Source organism: Vigna umbellata, chromosome 8, assembly GCF_029865625.1.
Source record: "Vigna umbellata cultivar VRB3 chromosome 8, Vumbellata_1.0, whole genome shotgun sequence".
In the NCBI taxonomy this organism is placed as follows: domain Eukaryota; kingdom Viridiplantae; phylum Streptophyta; class Magnoliopsida; order Fabales; family Fabaceae; genus Vigna; species Vigna umbellata.
This window is the reverse complement of record NC_142172.1, coordinates 43,590,827-43,613,084: the sequence shown is the minus strand read 5'-3', so window position 1 is coordinate 43,613,084 and position 22,258 is coordinate 43,590,827. Positions and strand designations below refer to the sequence as shown.

The window sequence follows — 22,258 nt, the reverse complement described above, 5'->3', positions numbered from 1 at the left end:
TTGAAAAATTGTTAATCACAAAATTTTATCAATTTCCTTTTTATTTTCTCAACCCTTCATTCTATAATTTTAACTTAAAGAGGTTTTATTTATTCAAGATTATATCAAATTCATTGCATTTTAATTGTTAAAAACATATATCAAAACAATTAAATTAGACAATTATCACTATCGTTTTCTATTAAATAGATTCAATTTAATTCTTTTTGTTAGGTTGATAAAAACAACATCAATGCTGTCTTTATACATATGGTTTGTTAGTTTGTGATTTTTTTTTATTTAAAAAATTATTTCATTTAATTTGTAGTTTTTTTTTCATATGTCATGTGCGTGTTATGTAATAGTGTTAATGTCAATGCTAGTATTGTTGGTGTCATGGTCACATTTTAGTTACATTTCAGTGTTAGTGTTACGTTCTACTAACACTCTCATATTCAATTCCTATATTTAAAATTTAAACTCGGTCAAATTTTAACTTAAAAAAAAAACAATATTATCTCTATCCAAAATGAAACTAAATTCATAATTAAGCCTAACTAAAATTTATATGTACATATTAAAATATTTTTTAAAATTTATATATCAAATCACTTTATTTAAATATTAAAAATCATTTTATTTCACAATTTAAATTAAATAAATACCTATTTTAAACTTATAATTTTTTTATATATTAAAAATATAAAGTCACACATCCCGGCAACTTACAGGGAATATTGACTGCCCCCACACATCACCACGAAATGTGCTTTACTCTAGGCTAAGCACGCTTAACCATGAAATTCTTATGTGTTAGGCTACCGAAAAGCAAATGCATTTGGTGATATGAGTAGCCAAATCAATCCCTTTAAGTTATCCTTCAACTAGCGACCACTCCCTGCCCTCGTCAGTGTCCGAGCGTCACATGCCCACCAACTTTCGCTTGGTTCACCCTCGAACCACACCGTACTGGAAGAGGCTAAGCACGCTTAACCATGAAGTTCTTATGAGTTAGGCTACCGAAAAACAAATGCATTTGGTGATATGAGTAGTCAAATCAATCCCTTTAAGTTATCCTTCAACTCTATAGTCTCATACCTATATAGTCTCTAGATCCCTCTCATTCGGGTGTATGTTCGTCCATGTGCCCCTTTCACTGGAAGCCTGCTAGGAGCCGCTTCTTGTCAGTGCCCCTGCACTTCGTGTCTCTTGAACCAGCGACTACTCTCCGCCCTCCTCAGTGCCCGGGCATCACACATTGTAATTTTTAAATTTGAATATCTGCAATAATTTAAATAAACATGTATTTTCCTTTTGTTAGTTTGTTTATAAATTTAATTCCTCCAAAATAAATTTACATTAAACTTAAACGGAATAATTAATATATTTTACATCTTTAAACTTAATTTATCTATTTTTTTTTCGTGTCATACATTCAAATTATGCGAGTGTCACTACAGATTTCCAATTTATGTTTTTTAGTATGAAAACTATTTTTAAAAAAACGTAACAGATGTTTAAAACTATTTAAATTTGAAAGTTTAAAATATGTACTCTTTTAAATTTAAATTAAAAATAAAATCAATTTCAATACTTAAATGAAACGACGTAAGATGTCTATTTGAATTGTAATTAAAATTTATAATTAATTTGGTTTTATTTTAGAAAAGCACAACATTCCTCTAATAAAAGAAATTTAATTGAGTCTAAATTTTAAATATATTATATATTTTCCTTACCTATAACATTGACACGTGAATAAAATGTGATATGAATTTGACATGAGATAAAAAAAATTAAAATTAAAAGTACTACGAATGACAATTACAAATTAATGTTAACACAGTTGTACAAATATGAAATTATTAAATATAATCGATATTTGAATAAAAAAAGGAATTTAATTGAAAAAAAATAAAAGAACCAAATTAAATAGTACGGACAAAATTGAAAAAGAAGATTTTAACCAAATTTTTAATATACTTGGAGGAAATTAATAGAAAATTTTAAGCTGATTGAAAATTCAAATTCTGATTTTGTTGATAAAAAAAAGCCCTTTAATTGTATAGTAGCTCAGATTCTGAAAAGTTACAACTTATCTCTTTTTAGAAGAAATATTTTGTTGCACTTTTTGACTATGATATTTTATGACGGGAGTCTATCCATGTATGTAGATAAGGTTTGTTACTCTCCTAATGCTATTGATACAACTATGATATTCATTGGTTTTCAAATGTATAGTATGTGTAAAATCATTTTTGGCAAACGGTCTTGTACTCACCAATTTTCATGGCTTCGTTGATACCACTCGTGTATCAAATTTGTAATATTTTAGTTTGATAACAAAATATTTTCTCAATTAATATTATTTTAATTTGATACCATTAGTTGAAATTGATTAGAGTAATTATTTTGACATATATAAATGTTAATTGAACATTCAGTTGATATCTACTTAAAAATATTAGTCAAAAATTTGGTCTATTATTGAATTATAAATAAAATTGACAAAAATACAAAACCCTTAACCTACATAGAGTGAAAAGTAATATCAGTATAATAATAAAAAAAATCACTACCGTTCAGTGTACGAGTAACTTGGGTAAAAAAGAAAAAGGAAAACCCAACACTAACATATCTATCATCATCTTACTTGGTAAATTTACACAGCCTGTGAATTGTTACAACGTTTTATTACAAAGTAATCCAGAAACATGACACACAATGGATAGAAGGAGAAACTCTACAACCATTGGACAGCAATAAATCTCTCACAACAACTCTACTGCAAAAGCCAAGTTATTATTTAGTTTGTTTGAAATCAAAAGAAGGAAAAACTCAGCAAACTGAAACTCGTAAGTCTAGACTTGGTGATCTTGCAAACTGTCTTTTATTTGATTTAAGACAAGGTTCATGCTAAGTCATCAGTACCTATCTCCACGTGGCTGCAGTCAATCGAAAAAACATTGTCAGACCAACAATGTTACAAACCGATATTAAGAATACACATAGTATATTATTAAACAGCAAACATGGTTACTCTTAATTTTCTTGTTTATATCTACTTTAGTATTCGAGTTTATGACAAAATTTATGGTATGAGTGCGAGAACGGAAAGTACTCACGTCAAATGCAACAAGAGATCTGCAATAATTAGTGTTAGTGAGCACTGTACTTGTAGAGCCACACTCGCTGTCTTTGAGTGAAACTGCGGATCTGTCAAGCTTGATTGACCAAGGATATTGATAGTTTTGAGCAGTGGCACTCACATGTGAAGATGACCTTTGCATCCTAATTGGCCTTGGGACATTTCTTCCCTCTACTGAAGCTCTTCGGCGGCTTGGTTGCCTCTCAAATGAATCGGGTCTTTGTTTCGGTGCACTATGCGATCTGACTTTGGCCCTTGATGATTCAGTGTTAGCCATGTAATTTGGAAACAGAGGGTAGTCATGGCACAAAGACTCTGCATAAGCTGGCCTTGGAAAAGAAAAAGGGTGCTTTGAATTTTCTGTTCTTGACACAGCAGAGTGGAACTGAGGGCTGCTTTGGGCTGTGCTGAAACAGTCCTCAAAATGGCCACTGCATTCTCTTGTGCTCAACTCTGTCAATGCTGATGGAGCTGGTGACACCTTGTAGTTTTCTTCCTTTGAGTAGGAACCATTTGTTGAATAATGTGTGGAAAATCTATGTTCATGCTGTTCTTGATGCCCATGATAATATACACTGCTGCTTCTACTTCTGCAATCACTTTTTGTTTCACCCACATCCATCTCAACAATCTTGATATTGTCTTCCAAGCCTCTCTCCATTTCCTATATGTACAAAAATCCATATTTCATATCAATGATACCCACATTTCCTTGAGTGCTTTGCCATATATTTCAACATTAAATTTTTGTACTTTCAGTGCAAAATTTCGTTATCATGCTGAAAAGATACAGCTAACAAAGAATTCCACACCATCATGTATATTATATATCCCATAAATGATTTAAATTTCATTTTCAACTGTCAAAAGATAATTGAGAGCAGTTATGATACTGACATTATATATTTGCCTGAACAGATCATCATCTGTGGCTTTTCTTTGTTGTTGATTAGGAATTCCTTCTGAACCCATTCGGATCCTCTGAATACGAGCTCTAGCTTGTGCCGTCACCAAAGCCTGCATGCATCTCAGTGTTTCCTTGGCCTGTTTTCTCACCAAATGACCCCTTACCAGTGCCTGCAACTTCACCAGTCCTCTTAGAGCGCACAATGCTTTCCTTGCCTGTCATATATAAACAATGATACATATCGTATCACACAACCACACACTCAAATTCCAACGATTCCCTAGTGAATGAAAGACAAAACTAGCTTCCATATAACTGAAATACCAAATGAGACCGAAAGACTGATTGGATTTTAATGGCAGCAGCCTCTTTAATGCTTTTGGATGTTGCATTGGAAGCAGAAGTCAAACGGATCACAACAGCTACAGCCTCAGCAGCTGCCACCGCAGCATCAGCTGCTGCTGCGGTGGCAGCAGCCACAGCCATGGCATGCTTCCTTTGCTCATTCTGATCATCAGTTTCGGCTTGCACTGCCTGCGAAGCAGTGACAGTTGGTTCTACAAAATTCAATTCCTTGGAAACTGATGCTAGTGTGGCTGTGGAAGTGGCTGATGATCTTCTGAAACTCCATCTCTTTTTCTCCTTTGGGGTTGTGGAAGTTGGAGTGGCTGAGTTTTCTGTTCCATTTGAAGCAAAATTCAGGTTAGATGTAGATTTTTCCTTCTCCTTTTCCTTGTCTTTCTTACCGGTCAACAAGTTTCTAAGCCATTTGCCCGTCTTCCCCATCTCTTTCAAACTCCTAGTAAGCTGATACGGATACTAACAAGTAGCAACAAACTTAAAGAAAGTAACAAAAACGATCTGTAGATCTCTTCATATCTACATTTTTTAAGTTTCTTTCAACATCATGGCCCCCTTATTGAAAATAGACAACGCTATTTGACAGCTTAAACTCACTGTCTCATGACATCTTTTCCGTACTAATTACTAACCACCATTTTGAGAATATGTTTTTGGGGGTCTCTATGCCATGCAACAGGTAAGGCCTGGCTGTGTGAAAGAAAAAAAAAAGCCAAGAGGAAGCTCCCCGCATAAGCCACTTGCCACAATCTGGAGCATTATGCAACTGTTACCGATTAAGATAATAAGATTCCTTGCCCTCCATAGTCTAAAGTTAAAAAGAATTTTCATTTCCCATGCTATCCCTATAGTTAGCTATTCCTCATCCATGGCCATAAGGGTATTTTAATAATTGATGCTGTCGGTTAATCTGGAATGGGATAGATCAGAAACCATGTGATAATAGATCAAGAACATGCAGCATCCGTGTAAAATACTCTTATTTGGGTAGGAGAGTGTTCAATTGAGGGTCCATTACAGGGGTCATGAACTAAAGAAAGTTAAAAGACCTTGCAGGGTCCATTACAGGGGTCCTGAAGATGTGCACGTGCCCTCTCCCTTAGCCTAAGACACAGGGTTAATGTTCCTGTGTTTGTTTTTGTTAACATTTTTTTTCTACTAAATTTTGTTTGTTTGCTTTCCCGGTTGACCCTACCCAATTTTTGCCCTGATACCAAGCCCTTCAGAGAAGTCATCTAACTTTTACATTTCCCATAAGCAAAGGCTACTACTACATGGGTTCAAGAACTTTTATGCTTCATATGTCAAGAACTACTACATAGCAAGACTGCATAAATGAACTTAAAAAAAAACAAAAAAAGTACTCATATATGAATCAAAGGCCACTGACAACAACCAACAGAAGTGATTGGCTTAGGTGGTGATTGAATGTAGTGAAGTGTTATAACGTGTGGGTTTTCAGATTGAGAAATCGATATAAGGAAAGTGCAATTTTCATGATGTATTATACAAAGATGAGGCATTATCCACATCATTTTATTTACATGAGTAATGGCATATACAAAAGTAGGTGAATGAACAAGATTATGATTGATGTATGATAAATTGTATGCAAATAATGTATTCTAACCAAAGGTAGCACGAGAGATGAAGTGAGTAAACCAGTGTTTCCAATACATGAATATGAAATATGAAATTAATAGGGACAGGGCCCGTCCTAGCCATCATTCAATGATGATTTGCATTGTTTTAAATGATATCTTTTCATTAGCATACAACGAGTTGGCAATCACATGGCATGTTTATATGCTCCTCATTTGACTTGGTGTTTTGTTAGGGGAAACACCGTCTTGGAATTTGGTTCATTTCCTTCTCTACTTCTCTGCCTGATTCTCATCCTTTTAGTGGATGTTATCACTAAACAAAGTCCCCTATGGCTGCCTCTACCCTTACTAATCCTTGTAAGTTGTGAACATTTGTTAAGTCATTTATGTATATATTTAAATCCAAGGATATACATGAAATCAGAACAAGTATATTTCCTATTCTAATTCCAAAACCACCCCACCTAGATGTACTTTATTTTAACATCTATTAGAGAATATTTGTAATATGTAGACAAGTCTAACTGAAACAAAGCAAGGTAAAAAGTAAGAAATAGTATCAGTAATTCCAGCAAATATGGTCCTAGGTATAAGATTACAGAGGAGAAAAAACAGAACACAGTGTATTTTTATTGGTAATAAGTTTTCTGGAAGAAGGTTGTCTTGTTATGGTTAAAATATTAATCAACGACGATTCAATGAATCCAAACTAAAACCATAATGAGGCACTTGATCAGAGAACATCAATGATGTATTTTCTTGGAAGGTTCTTGCATTATCTGAATAAGGAAAATATGTAAATTCAGCAGTTTGATATGGAACACGTAAAAACACGTTATCTAAAATTTAATTAATATGATCTGTGATGCAGGAGATCCTCTAGGTGGGCTTCAGGAGTGTCTCTTGTGCCTTTCGTTTCTTCACGTGTGAATACAGTCTCCATCTCTTCAAAGACATTCTGTTATTCATCACGTAATACTGGTATAAAACAAAATGAAAAAAAAAAAACACAAATTAGAAGTTTGTTTGTCACTTATATTAGTCCATGTTTGATTAAAGTTGGAAAGAAAATATATCTGTACTTCAATTTGAACAACTTTTTAAGGCAAAATTAAGGGAAAACTTTGGTCGGAATGAAACTGCTAAAAGTATTAACAACATATATAACTTTATAAAAAACATATAGAAGAGAATGACCCATAATAAGGGATCCAACAAATACAAATGAACTTCAAAGAGTTGTTTATTTACATATAGGAAGTGCCCTTGTTCGTTTTGAGTAAAGAAAGGAAAACGTTACAAGTTTTTTATGTTTTGTTTTTAAATAAATGTGATTTAAACCCGATACATGTAGAAAATTAGTATTATTTTCAATTAATTTTTTAAAATAATAGATTTATAAGTTTTTCTTTTAATTTTTTCATTTTAATATGAATTTTATTCTATTCCAATTAGAATTCGTTAGATAGATTCTAACCATGACTTTGATACCAAAGTGGGTTTTTTCATACTTTTTGATTTTTCGTTTTTTTTTCCTCTCATAAAAAAGAAGTAGGATTTTTCAACAATTCTATTAAAGTAAAAAAATGGTTTTAATAACTTGTATTAAAATAATTAAGATATCCTGAAAAGTTCATCGAGAGAGACTCATTGACAGTAGTATTTTTAACTTAAAACTTTAAAAATAATATTTTGTATAAATTTACTCTTTTATATTTTATTTAATCTTTAATTTTTACTGTTTAAATTTCTACCATGAATTATTAGTAACATGATAGACTTGCACATAAGAAGTAAAGTTTATTCTTTAAGCCATTTTCCCAGTAATTTGATGAATTTGTGGAACCTTATTCCCTAAACTTGTATTATGTGGATATTGTTCTGAGAAGGAGTTGAAGATAGAGGGAAGAAAGAGTACTCTTATCGTAACCTTATGGAGACATAAGTTGGAATAGAAAGAAAAGAAAGAGCATAAGTGCATACTGTTTTAAAGCCCACCAAGAAATGATATGATACTTTCTACACCTCTCCACTTTTTTCTCCGGATTATCACATTTCAAAAATATTATATTTTAAAAGATTTTAAAATTTGTTGAAACTTTTAAAAATGATTTCAATAAATTTTAAAATTCATTTAAGAAAAAAAAATCTTCAACGATATTAAAATTAGTTGAAATTTTTTTTTAACAAATTTCAAAATTTGTTGGAAAAGTTTTCAAAAAAAACTTTAACAATTCTAAAATTTGTTAAAAAAAATTCTTTCAACATATTTTAAAATTTGTTGAAAGGAATTTTTTTTAACATATATCAAAATCTGCTAAAAAGAAAAAAAAAAGAGGAATGTAGAATTTTTTTGAAATACAATTTTGATATTTTAAAAAAATATGAAAGTGCAGGAAGAAACGTGAGATGGTGTAAAGAATAACTCATTGTAGAAAACCTTAATGGAGCAGGAAAATGGCAGTCCACGTTTCCTTTTATTGATGTCTTAGTAGGTGTCAAAATCTAACAGTTGAGTCATTTTCATGTAATTTATGTAAGAGACAACTCACTCTTTATCAACAATTTTGAGCTATTCTCTGCCACGAATTGCATATAGGTATTACTCTTTCCTTAAAAATCATTATGTGATTCACACTCACTTATTGGAAGTGCCATCTTTTGAAAATAAGATAAATTCCAATTTATGTACAGTAAAAACTTCACCTTTCAATTATTTAAAGCTCTTTGTTCCTTTGGTATCTTAGTTACCTCTCTTCATATAAACTAAAAAACTTATCTCCCATACTTTACTAATTTTTAATTGCCATGAATTATTCAAACAAATATATAACACTCTGTTTGTTTTCAAGAAGTATTGTTCTGGTGGAAAGAAACAAAAGAAAATGAGTATTCTTTCAGCTTCTATCTTTGTAAGAGATTGGAGGTATAGCTAACATAATCTATTCTAGGTATAACTATTATGTTATAATATAAATATAACCTATTAAATTGTATCAGTTATAATATATTATAATAATGTTATTACCTAATATAATACAATATTAATCATAATATTTTAAATAATAAAAAATAATAATACAATTAAATTTTATACAATAATAATTATAATAATAAATTAGTAATGACAATAAAAAAAATTATAAAATAATTATAATTATACCAATAAAAATTTAAAATGATAGTAACGATCAAAATAAATTTATAAACTAATAATAATAATAATTTACATTTATATATAAAAGAGATTCTTTTTTCACAATTACTTTTCAATTTTATCTTTTTTAAATACTTTTTTCAAAACGAAAATAAATATTTTATCAATAATATATTTCAAATGACTATTTGTTTAAATTTAATTATTTTTTTATTTATCCAATATTTTTAATTTAATATTTATTAATTAAAAATTACTTATAAAATAAATAAAAACTACTTGCAGGAAAATTATAAAAATTATTTGTATTCAATTTTATGATTATAATAATAAAAATAACAATAATTTATTATTATAAAAATAATAATATAATCAAAAATAACAATTATATAAATAAATAAATTTAAAAATAAAATAATCAAAATAAATTCACAAAATAATAATAATAATATAAATAAAATAATTTATTTAATTTAAATTTTATATAAAAATATATATTTTAGATATATTGGTAATTTATAGTTCTTTCGCTTTCATCTTTCAATTTTTTTTTCTAATTTAAATAACATCAGTTTTTATTTACTTTTTCATTATTTTTTGCTCCCTCCTGTCTTGTTACAATAAAATGCATAAAAGTGACTGTAATCAACTCCACCACAAAATAGTTATCCTTCTTTTTACCCTTGATTTTTCCTATTTAAAGTCAACTATTAATTTCAAACAATCTTTGTGGCCGGTTTGTTCACCTGCCTTTACATTTAAAACACATACATACATGTGTTATTTTTTTTTATAATAATACAAAATAACTTTTATAATATTACTATAGATATTAATAATTTGTATAATTTGATTGAAAATATAAATAATTTTTATAATTTTATTATAAATAGATTCTATTTATTTTGTACATAATTTTATAATTAAAAAGTAATTAAATTTAAAAAAAATCGTTAAATAAAAAAATAATGTAAATGATAAATAATAAAATAATTATTTTAATTTGAAAAACTTTTATTCAAATAGTCAAACTAAAAAATAAATTTGAACATGAAAAAAAGTAATTTGTATACGTATATCTCTTGATCCCAACCTTGCTTACAGTTAAAACACTTACTATAACAAGGAATAAGAAGAATAACATACAGTTGTCCTATCTCACAAACCATTTACATGCGGTGGGAGATTCAACAAATCTTACAGGTGCGTCAACTGTCCAAAGAAACTCATGCTCGGTCCGATAATGCACAGACTAGTCATGAGTGATTGCTAAAAAAAAGCACATGAATAGTTACAAAAATGAAAGATGCCTGTAAACAAGAATAATTGCTTAAAGCAAAGAAGGAGTCACCTCAATGAATTCAAATCCATGGGAACTTCCATAGATTGTGATGGTTGGGAGTCTATTAGAGGAAAGGAACTCACTCATACCCCTCGTCAAGTTTTGATTCATCAAACTAAAAAGTAAACTCCATAAGGCTGTGTTGACTTCAGTGTATAACACTCTTCAAGAACAAATGCGACCATTGATGTTCAAGAACAAATGCGACTATTGATGTTCAAGAACAAATGCGATGATTGATTTGCGAGTGAATTCGTGTTCGTTTCAATGGATACAAGACGATGAAATTGAACAGATTTGCAGGATATGCACCTTTTCATCACCCCGCTAATACGCTCGGATTTGCGGTGATGTTGATTGAAATCTCAACTTTGCCCTTCATTATTTGTAAAATATCATGTAAAAATGTAAGTGCAAAATACCACGTAAAAATGCAAGTAATTCGATTCCAAAGGGTGGAGATGATGACCAAGAATGGAGGTTTGGTCTATAGTGATTCAAGGTTGATGGCTACTGTCATATTAAAGATGAAGAAGGTGAATAACAGAGCTTGAAGGAGTTGAAGAAAAGTTGTATTTGGTTCTGATGGTGTTGTATTCGGTTCCCATTTTTGAGTATTGGGTTCCAGTAGAAAGAACAAATACATGTGTATTCAGTTCCCGTAAACTTTATTCGGTTCCTTCCACCCCTTATTCGATTCCACTACACCCTTTATTCGATTTCCATGGTGATTTATCCAATTCCATGAGCCTAAACACCTCTCCATGCTTTCCCTACGTGTTGATGTTTATCCATGCAGCAGCTCCAGCTCTTCTTCATCTCCTTATTTCTATTATTCAAAGATAACTTTTTACTTTATTTCTCTTTTACTTTCATCTATTGTATATTTTTTGCTTGTATATTTTACTTTTAATAATAATAATAATAATAATAATAATAATATAATTAACATTATTTTTTTACTCTTTATAAACATTTTTATAATTAAATATAACACTAACAATTATCATTTTATATTATTTTAATAATTAGGGGTATTTTAGTAATCTTCAATTTCTAACAATTAAACAAATTTTTTTTATCTGTCACATCAATCAAATCCTATACTAATTTTTAGAAACTTTACTTTCAAATCCATCTTTACTTACCTCCAAATTCACTCAAAGAAATAATAAAAAATTTACCTTCAAATTTCTTCAAGTCTATCCACTCATTAAATCATCTCCTCCAAATGAAAACAACGTAAATGAACACAACTTAAATAGACTATATAGACGTTCGTACTCATCCCAATTTGGGATGAGATTTCTGAACAAACAAAAGAATCAAGATGTTATAGACTTCACAACTTTAAACTGAAAGGTAACATATATTTTACGAAATTTAAGTTTTAATATATTTAATATAATTAATATAATTTTATTTTAATAATTTAAATATTTTATTGTGCAAATTATAATGCAAGTTGGTCCATAAGAATGTGTGCCCCTTTAAGGTGGTGAAAGAGAAACACGTGCCTAATCTGGATGAAATGAATCCAGTAAATTTGGTGTGCAGAAAGAACATTTACCAATTTGCCACATCACAGAACATGATACTGTGATGCTCTCCAAGAGCCATACACTAAGACAGGTGTCATGCAATGCACATGTATGACACATAATTGAAATGATTAGAAAGGGCTAGAGAGTGATGAGAATTGGGGCCCTCAGCTTTTGATATTTACCAATAGGTAACAAATTCACTGACTCTACTCAGCTGTCACACCCAAGTAAGCATAAAAAGCTAATTGGATGCATTATTTGAGGCTCTTATTATGGCCATAAATTGAGATAAGAATGAGAAGGTAAAGAGGGTTGGTTCATGGCTGGTAGGTTGCCTGGTGTTGGGTTGCTTGCAAGGAAGAGAGCAGAGAGCAATCACAGACATGAAAATCGACACAACTATTACCTAAAGGAATCCCTCCACCCACCTTCCATTCCTCTCACTGTCTTAGATGAAACTGCTCTCAAGGCCAGGCAGAGGCTTCACCACAAGCTTGGACACTTCTTTTCCTCCTACAGGTATATCCTACTATTACCTTCCTTTCTGCATTTCTTAATACCTTTTCCACTTCCTCATGCCTAATTAAGGAATTTTCCATTTTCCTCTTCCAACTCAATGCTATCCGGATTCGGATATTTCTTAGATTCGATCTATCTCACATACTACTAGAATATTAATATATGGATGCACCCACGTGATGTCCTATGAAACTCACTCAGAGAATCTTAGACTGTTGAACATCAAGTTCGATCAACTTTATAATCCAAGACATCTTTTACTGCTATAGAAATTTCCCTATGATCTAGTAGGTTACAAGGCTAATTTTAACCTTGTGTTACTAGTTGAGACAGTTCATTACATCGGATTTTCTTACTGATTAATAAAAAAATAGCCTTTATTCATAACTAAGTATATATCTCTTTCTGATAGCATAAGTGGTTAACACATGCATGATATTACAGATCAGGTGAGAATCCGAGAAAAAAAGAGGGAAAAGTGAGGGAAAACAGTAACCAGAAGAAGGACGGAGGATTAGGTCGGAAATTATTAGAGAGTTCGTGGTTATTGCGTGGCAACAAGGTTAAGGAAGAGAGAAAAGTGTGTGCTGTTTGCCTTGAAGAGTTGGGAGAAGAACATGTTATGAACCTTTCATGCTCTCACAAGTATCATTCTGCATGTCTTCTTCCATGGCTTGCTGCTCATCCCCACTGCCCTTATTGTCGAACTCCAGTACAACTCTGATTTCGTATATACACCTTCCTATAAGGGCTCAACACTTAATTTCAGTAACTACTTCAATAACTTTATTTGTTTGAATGTGGAGATGTTGGTTTATGTGTTCCAGATTCAGTACATGTAATATTTACTGTCCCAACTAACCACCTGCGACAAAACATCGACTTTTCTTCTTCCATTGATATTAATTCTGACATTTCTTTTTTCAAATAAATGTCTTTTTATAAATAAATTTTAAACATTACATAAATTAATATGTAGAGGGGATGTAGAAACATGACATTCTAACTCAAATATTATTGTGTTGATGCTAAAACATTACATTCGCAAGTAGTTTAATTTAATATATTTCAATTTTAATCCTAATATCTTATTTAAACAAGTTATGTTTTAATAATTACTTATTTTTTAGAATGTTTTTTTTATTTAGATTTATTTTTCTTTGATTTTTTTTACTAAAAATAAAAATCTGTTTAAATAGAATTTACGAAAATAGAAGTTAAACCAATGGAAAATTTTCTCTTTATTATTGTTATATATAGAGAGAGATAAACTTATATATTTAAAATAACTAAAAGCAACCCTTCCATAAAGTAATTTTTTCTTTTAACAAACAATATTAAAATAGAATATAAAAAATATTTCCCTATAAACCATTTTGCTTCATTAATTAGTAAATACTTTATTACTCTACAAACACGTTTACACTTTTGATTGGTATTTTTTAAATTTTACATGACTGCTATTTTGGTGTGTGTGGATTTTCTTTTGTTAACTAATATTTAACAGACATAAATTAAACACTGATTTGGTGAATCTTTCCGTCTTGTATAGGTAATACTTTTTTCATTATTATTATTATTAAGATATTAACAAATTTTAATCATTATTATCTCTTGTACTTTTTGCGAGATATGTACGTCAAGTTTTTCACTTCAACCATGGAGAACCAAGTTCAAGCTGATGAAGATGAAAATGGTGAATTGACAGTTTAAAGTGATAAGAGTAGATGTTATTTCTCTCTAATATTAAAACATACACTAACATTGTATTTGTTTTTCAGCATGTTAATGAAGTGTTATTACAATACTAATGTTTCTTATTTTAGAGCCTGTTCTTGATAAAGCACTGTTTTTAAATAATTTTTTTTCAAAGATTACAGGAACAAATGTCTTTTGTGTGGTACTATATTTTATCAAAAGTAGTTTTTGTCTATTTTTTTTAAAGATAGAGAAATTATGTCCATTAAATATTAAGTATAGATATAAAAATTATTAAAACAATATATTTTCAAAAGTTTAAGAATTTATTCATGAGTATGAGAATAACAAAAAATTTGAAATATATTTTTTGAGGCAAACATTAAAAAAGTAAAAACATAAACATAACTTTGGTATTATTTAGACTGTTAGACTGATTAAATGCAACCTTAGATAGGACAAGTCCTCATATCTCTTTTTCCATAAGCTTATCTAAGTCCAACCATAAGTGTGATCAGATAGTGAGGCAAAATATCCTTAAATTGTGGTTTGGCAGCTAATCCAATCACTAATTATTATGATTTGGCAAGTCATTTTGGTGCAGCCGCATAGCAACAAAAGAAAGCGTATAATCATCTCCCTCTTCGGAAGATTGGGTAAACAAAATTGACGTCAGTTCTCTAATTTGCAAATTTGTATTCATCAACTCTGAGCAAAATTAGTTAGTGAAAGAGAAAGGAGAAAAAATAATGGGCGAGTTGCTATGGGTGGCTTTCTTGAACAAGGACAAAGGACTTCGTAAATAAATACCAATTACACAGTTATTTGATTTTGATTAATATAATTTAACTACTAAATACAGCACTTTGTAATGCGCTTTTCAATCACTAAAACCACAATATAAACAACCATTAAACTCTTAAACTGCTGATAATTTTGTTGTCACTATTATCTAATCATGCATGCTAACAGATCATTAGATGCATCTAATTATGACTGCAACACTCATTAAATTCAACTTTGAGATTCACTTTACACAACATTCGAAGGCCAAAATTTTGATGAGGAATGTACTTCTATTCCCAGATTGGCCCGCAAATCAATGTTTATTATGAATGCCAGGTTGAAACGACGTCTCAACAATGAAACTGGTGTCATATCACTTTGTGGAGTAAGTTGGTAGGATCGAAACACATACTAGGAGAATTTATATTTGGAACAGAAAAATGAAAGGAAAAGAACTTGGGTAAAATGAAAAAAGATGAGAAAGTGTGGGGGTGTTTTGAAATATAGTATATTTTTATAGTATATTATAACCTGGTATGTTTTGGAAAAAAAATATTTTTAAAAGATAATATAATATAATATATTAATTTTTATCTAGTTTTATTTGTCTTTCTTATCTTTATTTATTTGTTATCAAATTACATAACTTCCTTTTCTTTTTTATATATTTTTATTCTGTCAGATAATTAATTATTTAATTAACTTTTTATCTTTCTTTTCTCACTTCAAGACCAGACATGACATTAGTGCACTAAATACCCTCACTATTGACTTTGTTTGCATATTACTAGGTTCAAACAGTTTACTCTTTTTTTTTTCCTCAGCACAGTTTACGGTTAGATACATCATGTATCCAAGTGTTAGATTGCTACGTTGTTCGTGCGATTTTGACCCTCTCTCTTCGTGATATAAGAATTTTGGGAAAATTAAGCGACAAAAATCAGTTAGAGAGACCAAGACCTTATAAATTCTTCAGAACGTGAGCACTGGTCCAAGATGAATACTATAATGCCAGGGTCACCACTTGCGCCGCTTGTTTTGCAGATCAGAGATATAGTAAAAAAAAAACTGATACCAATTTATAAGAATCTTGAGCAAACAGTCACAAAAAATAGCTATTGTAGTTAGAGAGAGAGAGCACACGTCGTATGAAATCGGATCCTAACACTCTTCATCACAGTTAAAGATGGGATTCCCAAGTGTCGTTCTTTTTCTGCTTCTGCAAAGTCTTTCGGCCACAAGTGATTTCTTATCTCCTCTGATCTCTCCATTATCTGGTTTGTGAACGTCACCCTTTTTTATTTGATTGGATTGGATTTCTTTATTGGGATTCTGGACTTGTTGCTTTTGATTCACTGGCATGAAGTTCCTTGGCTTTAATTCTTATGGGTCTTCTCAAGTTCCGTTCTTTTTTTTTTTAATTGATTTGAGTTAGACTTCACAATTTGGTTTTGACTTCCTGTTCTGTTTGCAATGTGAGATAAGTTCAGAGGATTTGTGCAGAGAAGTGGAATGTGGAAAGGGAACTTGCAAGCCTTCTAAGAATGACACTATATTGTTTGAATGCGATTGCGATCCAGGTTGGAGGCAAGCTCTTTCTTCTCCCGATGAGGGCTTAAAGTTTCTTCCTTGCATAGTTCCTAATTGTAAGAACTCCCTCCTTCTAAAACAAGCTATGTATTCGCTACTGTTTTATTATGGGTTCTTCTCTGGTTGTTTCAATCTTAAACAATGCATTTTAATAGAAAGCTTGCTTTTAAAAGTATACTAACACAATCGACACATGAGATCTTAGGAAGCGTGAATGGTTATGTTGTTCGTTTGTTTTTTTGGTGAAACTATTTGCTACGCTACTATACGGAGGAATCACAGTGTTCAAACAACAAACACTACATATTGAAATGATTATTTCAATTTTGGGATCAGTATAAATTGCTCAAACCTGCCATGTTATGCATATGGCCGATTGTTTTCAAGTGTAAACTTTTAACTTCAGGAAGTATTGAGTGAACAGGTTAATTCATCAGTAAAAGAAAAGCACGGTGCTGATACTGCAACTGTATGAAATAAGTTAATGAAAAGCTCCACATGGATTAAGAATTGAATTGTGATTGTTTAGAACAGTTCTCGGTTTTTCTTGATGACTATTGATACTTTATTTTATTTTACCAGACGCTGAAAGATTTGCGTGATCCTCGATGTAGGTACTATGAATTACTCTTGCTCCAGTGCCCCTGCTCCCGATCCACAGAAAGAAAGTAAAGCTAATGCATCAATATTTAATGGTAATGAACTTATATAATCACTGGCAGCAAACGTTTTCAGCTTTTTTTTGTTGCAAAGATGTTGTAACATTTTTGTCGTATGTTTATGTAGCTTGCCATTGGGTTGATTGTGGAGGTGGCTCGTGCAACAGGACCTCCTTCTTCTCTTATAGTTGCATATGTGATGCTGGCTATTACAATATTCTCAATGCCACTGCCTTACCTTGCTTCAAAGAATGTAAGAACCTAAAACCTCAGTTAGAGTTAAATCAGTTTGATTGGAGGAAGTCCTATGTTTAATCTGCCTTAGAGAGAAAAATCTTATTTACTGTAATTTCATTGTTCCCAGAATTCGTCCAAAAAAACTTGAGATTAATTTAAATTTATCTTCAAGGTGCTTTTGGTTTGAGTTGCTCCAACCTTGGAATAACATTGATGAACTCATCCAGGGCTCCACCACCACCACCAACATTGAATGAGAATGGTAAGAATGTGTGTAAAGTCACAACTGTATGATTAGGTCTGCATTTGGGTTTTTCTTTTCTTTTCTTTTCACTCATCCAAAAAACAAACAGATAGAAATTAAATGACTTGGCCTTGATTTTGTACCCTGCTTATACATACTTAGATGCATCAGTATTAGACAGTCGGAAAATCAGAGTATGCGACTCTTTTGACATAAATATGGTCCAATTGTTATTATAAACCAACCAACTCGATCATTTTGTCTCGAGACACATGATTTCTAAGTTATCTCCGATCATTAAGCACCATGAGTAATTATTTACTATACATTGTCTGTACGTTTTATGACGGCCTTCTTCTTTTTGGTTTATTCTCAGATAGCTTAATTCTACGAGGAAGCTCCTCCCTTTGGTTACTCCTGCTGGTTCTTGCAATATCTCATCATATATGCCTTTTCAGTGAGAAATGGGTGTTCCTAGTCATATAAATAAAGGGCAGCAGCAGAGAGTTCCATCGCGTTACAGTTGAACGTTATTTCGGAAAGAAGAGACATTATGAGTTCACACCTGCAACTTTTTTTCTTGTCTTGTATTTCATTGCCTCTGTACAAATTATAGAAGAAATATACTTGTAGCGATGCTTCGTTTCTTTTTAGAGTAAATCACTAGCACTGCATGTGGTTCTTAAGATCGCTTGTCTACATGTTTTACAATTTTTAGGAACTTCTCTCGTATAGTAAGGTTTACTGTTTTTGAACGATTTAAAGGATGGTGTTAGTAATAATTTTTCGAACTAGGGATAGATGAATATAAAAGTAAAAAAGAAAAGAGATATTCAGAAAAATAATTAGTAAATCTCAAAGAATATAAGTGTAAAGTTACTGATTGAGAGCTTTCTCTTTCTCTTTCTCTTTCTCTGACTTTATACTATTTTTCTTTTTTATTTTGGGATCTAATACTTCTTAAAGGGACCTCAGTGTGGGAAAATTAAAGAAAGTGGTCAAAAAGTATTTGTTTTTTTCCTTTATGGAGAGGCAAAAGATAAAAAGCAGACGTGCAGGAAAAGTTTGGCAGATTCCACAATAAAATATTTGGGCAAAGTATGGCTAGCATGACCTTGACCTAAGTGCCATACTGTATAAATGTTGAGTGTGCATCACATGACCCAATTTCTTAAAGCAGCTCAGTTTAGTATTCTGTTAAATGTGGTCATCATAAGATTTACGAACATGTAATTTAACTGATAAACAGAACATGAAACTTAATCCCTTATTTTGTTCAGCATAATCTTTGCCGGTTTGATGCGTTTTAAATATATAACTACACACATGGTGGAAGATAACCCTTAGAAAGTTTGAATGCAAGAGCAATGAATTTGTATCTGATCGGTGTATACTGGGAATTGTTAAAGCCCATTGGGAAAGTGTGTAAATATATATTATGTACACGAAAGCATAAGTATCGTCCATTAAAAACCTGACTGGTAAGCAAGATAAAAAACATTGATTGTTGGAGAAGTTGAGAAGGTTATTGCAGCGTGTCTGTTAGAGTGGTCCATGGAAAAAATGTAACTGCAGTAAATGAAGGAGCAATAAATAAACTTTGTGAAAGGAGGAGTGATATTGGAAAACGTCATGTGCCAAATATAGTACATGACTAATAAATGGCGTATGGTACAAGATTGTATTTGGAGACAGTGGCATGGGCGAGAATTGGTTAATGGGGTCTATTATTTTTTCTTAGTCACACAAATGCTGACACATGAAGCAAGTGGAATTGATTCTTTCACCTTGTGGCCCAACGCATGGGGTGCCATTCCAATCAAGTACTCAGTCAATCTGCTTCCTGGTATTCATACTGTTCACAATGATAAGCATCAACTTGCTTCATATCTTTTCGACAGCTAAGCAAACAACACATTTTTTCTTAGTTCCAATCATAACAAAACTATCAACCCTCTTGAATTGATACATTTTTTATGCGTGGGGTGTTTATCATTTATGTTCCTATCGTGGTGCTTTCTATCTATTATTCGATATATTTTTGTTAGCTGAAAAGGTTATTGAAAATGGTACCAAGTTTAAAAGGTTTTAAACAATCGATCTTATTGGTTTATACCCCTCGACCGATGGGGAATTGTAGAGGAAACCTATGCCAATTACAAACATTTCTTGCAAGAAAATTTGGCCATTAAACTTCTAGGGTGAGTGTGGCCATGGCACCTACCATTCTTGTATTTGAACTTCAAATTGCCTAACACAATCACCCTACACAAAAGGATAATTTTTATGAACAGTCAGTGTGTGTATTTGTAGGGTATCCCTACAGAGAATTGTCGTCTCTACGACTTCGAAAACTGTGTATTTTAACTCTCACTATATCATTTTATGTGAACATGAATTTTCCTATATTATAGATCTTCCTATTATGCATGATGACTCATCAAGCATTTTTGTGAAATGGAGGATTAAGGGAATGGATCGATTAAGTGTCTCATGTTGAAGAATTGTATGGACATGATGAGCGAGGAATTTGTGACGGTGAACAATTCGGGCATTGTCGTAGGGCAGACTAAAGCACTATATCCGACACACTATGTGTTGCACTAATTAATGACCTTCACTCACCCTCATCAACTCGAGTAATTTGTCCACACTATGTAACTTGCAAATTTTTTGTAAGATGTAAATAGTTTCTTGCAATGATCAGAACTAGCACTTTATATTTATATTTAGTAGCATAAAAAAGCATTACTAAATCATGAAAAAATGTTACTAACATAGTTTAGAGGTATTTTCTATATTATTAATGACTTTTGATAATAATAAAAAAAATAATATTAATAGTTACATTTACAAAAAAAAAATGTTGCTAAGAGTTTTCAGTGACATTTTTTTAACAAGAAGATAGCAATTTAAAAGTGTTATTAAATTTTGCTAATCCTTAATAAATACGCGGTGTTATAAAAATATGAATAAAAGTTTTTAGAAATATTTTTCAATAGAAAGGTAATTTTCTAAGAATATTATTAAAAAAAATTAGTAATATTTTTTCATAAAACTGTAACAGTTCACACGTCACTAAAAAGATCCTTCAGTAATTCTTTTTAATAGAGGACATATCATAAAATTGTCACATTTAATAAATTTTTGTAAACAATTTATTTGAAAACAAAATAAAATGTCATTTTCAATAAATTTTAGATAACTGTGTATAGCAAAAAATAAATTAATACAGTGAAAGAAATCATGCAATGACATTATTTTAAAAAACGTTGCTGCAGCATGTTAAATTTATTCATGATTGCACTTTCAACAGATCTAACCAAGAAAATGTTTGTAAACGTATTTGTTTTTGGTAAACATTACTAAATGTACCAAATGTTGTAGTGTAGACATGTAACAGTTCCCTTCTCAGAAGCCATGAAACAAAACATCATTCGATGGGAAGAAAGTCATAGGATGCAAGCAAGAGTACAAGTCTAATATTACAATGAGATAAGGTGTTAAGTGGAAATCAAAGTGGCAGAAACAGTAGTCAGTTACCCACTTGGGCAGATATGATTGTATAGATGAGAAGATGGGCTAGTGGTTTGAAATTTAATGGGTGGTGGCACAGGCCCATCTAACTTAGTAACGGTAATTACAGTGAGGATGTGAAGGTGCACCTACTGATGAAATAAGATGGGCCAGAGGTACATAAAAGGGCCCATAGGAAAATGTTGGGCCATAGACGTATAAAAAATGGTTAGTTTTTTTAAGAAAAAAACAAGAAAGGTGTCACATCTTGAATTGAAGTTGAAATAGGTGATGGCACAGGCTGGTTGTTTGGAATTATTAGAGGAATTAATGTGTTTGGTGGGTTGTGTGTTGTGTTGTGAATGATCTTGAAATTGAGATCACAGAATCCTCACCTCCAACATCTCTGTCTCTGTCTCTGTCCCTGTCCCATCTCCGCCCCTTCTTTCTTTCACTCCTTTCTTCTTCTCTTCTCTGTTTTTGGATAAATACGTCTCCACCACTATCAATCATTTCTACATTTTTTAATTTTACTCTTTACCACACCCAAATTAGGCACACTCTTCTGAGCTTCCTGACCTACTCCATCTAATCCACACCACAACTAGCTACAACTTAAAAGGAAATGTAATTAGTGAGCTCGGTTACACATCTACGTCAACCCTAAACTATATTCTTAAAAAGAGGGTTAAAAAAAACTAATTTCATTCAATAAAGTTAAATAGAGAAGAGGGATTTCATTGCATTGCATTGCATTGCAGTGGCAGTCCTTTTCTATGAAAACGTTGATTTCAATCAATCCATCACGAAGCTGCTGCTACACTACTAGTTGGAAAAGGAAAGAAAGGAAAAAACTGAGTTCTCTTGAAAAGCCAGGTAGCCGATAAAGCTAACCTAAGCTAAAAACAAGAGAGTTATTTCTGTCCCATCTCATAATCTCGAAGAAAATCTCAAGTGGGAACTGCCAA

The 22,258-nt window shown here is 31.4% G+C and overlaps 3 protein-coding genes across 3 annotated transcripts; 2 read left to right on the top strand and 1 right to left on the bottom strand.

Moving 5' to 3' along the window:
- Nucleotides 1-2,552: 2,552 nt before the first annotated feature.
- On the bottom strand, nt 2,553-5,156 carry LOC124836333 (protein IQ-DOMAIN 19-like). The gene is made up of 4 exons (XM_047311484.2): nt 4,359-5,156; nt 4,025-4,249; nt 3,105-3,791; nt 2,553-2,924 (listed from the first exon to the last, which is right to left on the bottom strand). The coding sequence occupies exons 1-4, from the start codon at nt 4,818-4,820 to the stop codon at nt 2,904-2,906; spliced, it is 1,395 nt and encodes a 464-aa protein (XP_047167440.1). The 5' UTR covers nt 4,821-5,156; the 3' UTR covers nt 2,553-2,903.
- A 7,155-nt stretch (nt 5,157-12,311) lies between these two features.
- LOC124836325 (uncharacterized) lies at nt 12,312-13,386 on the top strand. Its single transcript, XM_047311475.2, has 2 exons — nt 12,312-12,560; nt 13,005-13,386. The coding sequence occupies exons 1-2, from the start codon at nt 12,361-12,363 to the stop codon at nt 13,282-13,284; spliced, it is 480 nt and encodes a 159-aa protein (XP_047167431.1). The 5' UTR covers nt 12,312-12,360; the 3' UTR covers nt 13,285-13,386.
- Nucleotides 13,387-15,834: 2,448 nt separating this feature from the next.
- LOC124836316 (uncharacterized) lies at nt 15,835-18,460 on the top strand. The gene is made up of 6 exons (XM_088096078.1): nt 15,835-16,321; nt 16,535-16,690; nt 17,249-17,329; nt 17,421-17,546; nt 17,703-17,792; nt 18,151-18,460. Exons 1-6 carry the CDS (start codon nt 16,231-16,233, stop codon nt 18,258-18,260), a joined length of 654 nt encoding a protein of 217 aa, XP_087952204.1. The 5' UTR covers nt 15,835-16,230; the 3' UTR covers nt 18,261-18,460.
- Nucleotides 18,461-22,258: the final 3,798 nt, after the last annotated feature.